General features: G+C 31.0%; 1 protein-coding gene and 1 long non-coding RNA gene across 2 annotated transcripts in view; one reads left to right on the forward strand and one right to left on the reverse strand.

Moving 5' to 3' along the window:
- On the reverse strand, positions 1,258 to 2,139 carry LOC110265741. The gene is made up of 3 exons (XR_002351997.1): positions 1,997 to 2,139; positions 1,847 to 1,901; positions 1,258 to 1,769 (listed from the first exon to the last, which is right to left on the reverse strand). It is a non-coding gene; the product is annotated as an uncharacterized LOC110265741 (long non-coding RNA).
- LOC107612104 overlaps positions 4,547 to 6,516 on the forward strand; it is a 4,478-nt gene continuing 2,508 nt past the window's right edge. Inside the window, exons 1-3 of the mRNA XM_016313928.2 lie at positions 4,547 to 4,797; positions 5,459 to 5,540; positions 6,104 to 6,209. Coding sequence (XP_016169414.1) covers positions 4,638 to 4,797; positions 5,459 to 5,540; positions 6,104 to 6,209 — 348 coding nt within the window. The 5' untranslated portion in view covers positions 4,547 to 4,637. The remainder of the gene's footprint in view (positions 4,798 to 5,458; positions 5,541 to 6,103; positions 6,210 to 6,516) is intronic.

A 6,516-nucleotide genomic window follows, 5' to 3' on the forward strand; every position in this document is an offset into this window, starting at 1 on the left:
TTTATAAAGTAATTATTATTATGCTTCTCTTCGTTGTTGTATGTTGCAGAAACATTTTTTGTTTTACCACAGAAGAATACCAAGATAAATCAGAAATCCTGCATTGGAAGGTCATTGTACATTATATTGGCGGCTCTACAAAATATACTGCATGCCACGTCAAAAAGAATGGTGTTGGGTCAAGATTTGGATTTTAACCTGATGCGTTGTAAATATAACACTAAATAGTAAATGTATTACTTATTTCAAATGGATAACCTGCATTTTATCTAATCACATATATCTCAATCATAGTTAGTCATTATCATCTATCTCAATCAAATTCATTTATCATCATCTCATAATATCCCAATCATCTCATCATATCTTATTCATCAAGATTGCATTGTTTTTAAAATGGTCTCGTTCATCACTTTTATTATCTCATCAAATCAATTATCTCTTCTCTAAACTCCTTCAGTATCAATTTTATCTTCTTTCACTCACTAAACCTTACTTTATAACTCAAAACCTAACTAATAAACTTTAAATAAAGTTTTCAAAAATTTGAAAAATCAGAAAAATAGTTGATAATTTAAAAATAGTAAATTTTCATCAAAACAGTAATTTCAAAAATTTACAAGCTTGCCAAAAAAATTAAACAGTGAAAGACAGAATTTATATGTAAAACAGAATATTATACGTATGCGTCATGTATGCGTGCGCACACACAACCAAATTTTATTAAAGTGTGCGTACGCATACAACAGAGACCTTCCCATCCTGTGCGTACGCCGTACGCACACCCTTCGTGCGTATGCACGAGCCCAAACACACTCATTCATTGGTCTGTGCGTGTGTACGCACACCAAAAATTCTAGTTTTTCGCAACTTGGGGAAAATTCAGCTTTTGGCACTTAACTTTTAACATCCATAATTTCTTCTACAAAATTTCGACTTCCACAAAATTTATACCGTTTTAAAGCTCTTGAAATTATCTTTAATGTGAAACAAATTTTATTCAAATCCAAAATTCGAGGCTCAACTTATGATCCGTCGAAATTCATTAAAAATCTATTTTTACCAAAAGCTCAAAACTCAAATTTTATTTCCAAATCAAATCCAACCAAATACTAATTAAAACTATTTTAAGCAATATCATAACTCATCAAACACCAATCCATCACTCATCAATCCTTTAGTTACCTAAAGTTCTAACACTTCCTTATCAATTCAATATCATATTCACATATATACATAATAATTTCACCATCTCAAACTACACCACAATCATTTCAACACAAATTATACTCACACAATGTCACACACTTTCATTAGCTCCACACATATCAACATTCATAACCATACAACCCATTCAACAAATTCACCATGATTGTCCCACCAAATTCAACAACAAATCATCAATCTTTTAACTTTAACTACATATACAAACACATGTCACAACTTCTCATCCTATCCAACCAATTCATTTTAATTCATTACCAACCACATTAACTTCAATATTTATGTCTATATCCACTAATATGCATCATACACCAATTCAACTTATCCTACTGTCAACTAGCCTAAGTTTTCATGTTATATTACACATTATCTACGAGAAACCAAAACCATACCTTAGTCGATTCCTCCCTAAAGCTCGAAATACCCCAAGGTCCTCAATTCATGATCTTCAAGCCCCAAATGCTCATCAATCATCAACTTAGCTCCCAAGGTTCAGTCTCAAGCCTTCAATATTGCCAATTTGTCTTCAACCCACATAATTCACTCTAATTCCACACAATTATCAAAAATTCAATATAGGGTTTGCTATCAATATTTTCACAAGAATTTAGAGTTTTCTTACCTTACCCACGATCGTTTGAGACAAGACCCAACGAGTCTCCAAAGTTAATTCAACCCTAAAGCACCGAAATCCCATAATCTCTCAAAATCAAACTCCTAATTTTCGAAATTATAAGGAGGAAGGCTGAGCAAGAAATAATGAGATACTTACCAAATTGTTCAGTGAGTTTTGTAGAGCTCGACGCGGTGGTCGCATGGCCACAAACGGTGTGGAGATCGGAACTCCGAATTGAGAGTTGTGGTGAATTGAAATTGAAGCAAGGGTTTGGTGTTCTTTCTTCATCCTCTACCCCCTTTCAGCGTGATTCTCATCTGATGATTGGGAAGAAGAGCTGAATTGCATGTTTTATATATTGGGCCATGGGTCTGGTTTAGGCTCGGTCCGATCAGTTCGTCTCAACAGTCCGATTTTTGACCAAAATCTTTAAAATTAGTGTCGAAATTGTATTTTTAATATTTTTATGTCTTTGGATTTAATAAAATTTAGTTTTCTAATTTTTTTATTAATAACTAATTTGTTGACTAATTATCCATTAATTACGCGGGGTTTACATGTTTGCTTTAATGGATTAATAATTATTTATTCTTCTACTCTTGATTAATGTATTGATTTATGTTTAAGAATTGGTTTCATTCTTCATCCTATGGATTGGTGTGTATTGAAAAATAACTCTAATCTAATTTGAATTCTTTTGAATCTTGGAAAAGCTATATAACTAGAATTACAGCTTAAAACCCTTTCTCACAATTCCTTACGTATCTTGACTTAATGTGATACGTGACATATAATTGTATCATTTTTGAATTCTTAGGGTTTGTGTGCCATATAAATCGGAATTTGAACTTAACCCTCTAATACAATTGATTGATCAAGAAATTGACGGTTGGTTGGATTAGAGGAGATTAAATTGTCTAGAAATAGAAATCTAATTACCTAGGATTTGCCATAAACTTAATCTTTACATGATCAAGGTAGTTGCATTGAATATTAATACGGACATTTAAACATCTCCAAAACCTTAACTCTATTCTCATACCGTTTTCTCAACCGTACCATTCACTATTTGTCGTCCTTAATTTACTATCTTTTATGCTAAGCGAAATTCAAAACTCTCATTTCAACTTGTCTAGAACAATTAATCAGTAATTACTTGCTTAATCCATTAATACTCGTGGGATCGACACTCACTTACTTGAGTTTATTACTTGGTACGACTCGGTGCAATTGCCGGTAAGTTGTGGTTAGAAATTTCACACTAGCTTATTATATGCACATTTTGTGCAGTAATTTGTGACTCTCTTGTACCCTATTTTTCATCATAACGAAGCTATTTCCTGGTGACTCGTGATTTTTACTTCTCACATTGAGAAAGTTTTTCACGTTAAAAATTTTGATGTGTTAACTTATCTCTATTTTCTATTTTCTAGTTTATGTAATTTTTCTGCTGCTATTAAATATTATTGTGCTACTGTCATTTATTGTTGAGTGAATATTATTCCTCTTCTTATTTTTGCAAGTAGGAAATGGTGCGTTTTATTCCTATCGTGGTTGGTGGTCGCAAAGATGAGAGGGTATATGACACTGAACACATCATCTCCAGTCTCAGACTATTAAACTACGTCTAAATTCAATGGTGTTGCGATGATGGAGACCATTATCCCGTGAGTGTAGATCACTAGAGCAATAAGACTAGCAAAGAATGAGAGTGCGACGAATGGAGGCAAACTCACTAGAGTCAAAAAAAGAAATCACTCACCTCCAACAACAACACTTCATATGCCCCCTCCACCTCCCTTATGGTCGACGATCTCAGCAAATGCAAGCCTTGAGAGAAGATCCACCACCACCTAGACAATCCTCTATCTACGAGCGCCTTCATATTTTATTGTATTTATTTGTTTATATTGTTTTGATTTTTTAGTTGTTAGTAATTAAAAAGTATAATAATGTTTCTACTTTATAATTTATTCTGTTATGATCAATATAGCATGTAAAAGAAAAGAAAAAAACTTTACTAACTGTTAGTGTTGCAAGTGTGAGAAGTGTTGAAGTTAGTCCCACATCAAAGAAAGCATGAAAGAGTGAGGAGTTTATAAGATGAGAGACCCATTAACTTAACACCTTAAGGTTTTGAGTTGGATGTGGTGTCTTCTCATCTTATATTCTCTCACTTGATTCCTCCCCGAAATCTCTCCGATGGTCGAGAACTTCTTACAGTTGGCCCAACACTAACAACTAGGTCATTTGTGAGTGAAAAATGAAAACAAAAACATTTTTTATTTACAAATTAAAGGTTCACACAATCACACCCAGTAAAAATATTTTAGTTATTTAATTTTATATTTTAACGAGCATCTGTGTGCACATCACTAATAATATTTTATTTTAGCGCTAGCCACAGCATGTCGGTAACAATAGTCAAATTTTATCAATGGAATAATGATCAACGATCTTTTACCAACATTTTAAGTTTTTTTTTTTTTTATACAAATGGTTTGTGAATTATAATGTTAAATTGCTGCTTTCATTATACAAAGATAAAAGAAAAATCAAATAGCCGGCTAAAGTTCCACTTGGCACTAATTCCTACGTTAATGTAATAAAGTACTTATATTGAATTTCTTCTTCATTGTCTTTAGTGTCACTAGGCATCCTCCAGTACAACAAAACAGAATCTGAGAGTGTAACCAAATTAAGGTTGTGTGAAAAAGGAAGAGAAGCTAAGTAGGAATCTTTATTATCATATATTGGTATTACATACAAGTTACAATAGTTGAAAGAGAAAATAATAATGATGAAGAAGTCAACGATGAACATCAAAGGGCGCATGGAAAGGGAAGGTGGAGAAGAGGATCTCAGCCTTTTCAGGGAGTTAAGGAAGAGACAGAGTGAACGTGTCTCAAGTCTCCTACAATTTGCTTCTGAAGACTATGATTTTGATTCAAATAATGGTGAGTATACATTCAATAATCATCTTATCTTCTAACATATGTGAATCTCTAAAATTTACAGTGTGTGTTTTATTTGAAATTAACTATATTGTATCCCATCGAACTTTTTGAGTATGTACAAATTACTTGTGAACTTTCTTAAATAATTATGTTATTTTGACACGAGAAACTCGGGATCATCAATTTTTATAATTTGCACCATTTTTTATTCCAAATACTAACCCAAAATAATAATATTTGATAGTCATATAATATTGCTCTTTTGACACTTCTAAAATTTGATAGAATACGTTATATTTTTTTATAGTAAATAGATAATCCATGTTAATAGAGATTACAATAGTGTAATACTAAAATGTTTCTATATAACAATGAACTACTGTGTTATGATGACTAGGAGAATTAGAGTCTTTTAACTCTTCAGTTGATACTTAGATATTCCTTTAATAAGAATTCAGGATTTAGAATTGAATTATGTTTAACCACTTTTGTTTAATAAGATACTCGTTTTAATAACAATTTTATGTGCATTAAGCGCTTAAACAGATAATAATATTTTTGTTTCATGTATTAAGAAGAATTTTTTTTTTTTTGTAATTAAAAAAAATTTTCCTTAAGGTTACTTTTAATTAGTGCTAACGGAAGAAAACTATTATTGCAGCAAAGTTTTCACTTTATAGAGTGCCTTCTGGGAAGAAAGAATATGAGTATCTAGCGGAAACAAACAAAAACGAATATGATTGGTATGTTTCTTTTTCATTTTTGGCCTATGCTCATCTTGGGCCTGTTTGGGCCTCCATAATAGTTTCTTAATCCATAATTGTTGATCCTTGCTACTTTGCTATACAAAAACTTTTTATTCCCTGTCCCAGAAAAAAAAAACTTTTTACTTGTCACGAACCCAAAAAAAAAAATTTGTTTTGTGCACATTGATATGTATTTTATACAGCAATATACTTAATTATTAAAGTCATCAAAAAATTTTTACAACAGAATGTCCAACTTATCGTAATCGCTAAAATTAGCCATTAATATATTTCGTAATTTTATTTGTATGTTTTATTTTAATGTGAATCCAATTTGATTACATTACTTATGAAATTTGATTATATATGTAAATCTAGTTGGAAATTATTGTTTATAAAATTTGATTGTAAATACAAATATAGGATGAATTCACATTCTTATACAAATGATTTATCGATGATTGATTTCTATTGTCCATGTAACATAGTCGTTAATTATTATAGTCTTTGCTTCATAATAATTGATGTATATATGTGCAAATTAAAATACAATGAAACAGGTTAAAAACACCTCCTGCAACTCCTTTGTTTCCATCCCTTGAAATGGAACCCAACGCTCATCTTGTCCTTCAAAAGGAGATACCAATCTCTCAGCCTATCTCGAGGGTAAGATATTCAACTTTTAAATAAATATAATGACAAATAATTATGAGTAGAGAAATAATATGAGATGTGAGTTATGACACTCCGTCTCTTTCATATTAGTAGTTGTTTTTTATTATTATTATTATTTAGTGTATTTTATATAAATTAATGCATTGAAATTGTTTCTAACTTTCCAAAAGATTAGAACGATTTATCAGTATGGAATTGAGACATTACATAAACATGTAAATTATAAGACATTTATATTATATAAGGATTTAGCTATTTAATTAAGAGTGTAGTAATAAAAATTTTTCAAGTTTTCTAT

The sequence above is a fragment of the Arachis ipaensis genome, chromosome B08 (genome assembly GCF_000816755.2).
Source record: "Arachis ipaensis cultivar K30076 chromosome B08, Araip1.1, whole genome shotgun sequence".
Taxonomy (NCBI): domain Eukaryota; kingdom Viridiplantae; phylum Streptophyta; class Magnoliopsida; order Fabales; family Fabaceae; genus Arachis; species Arachis ipaensis.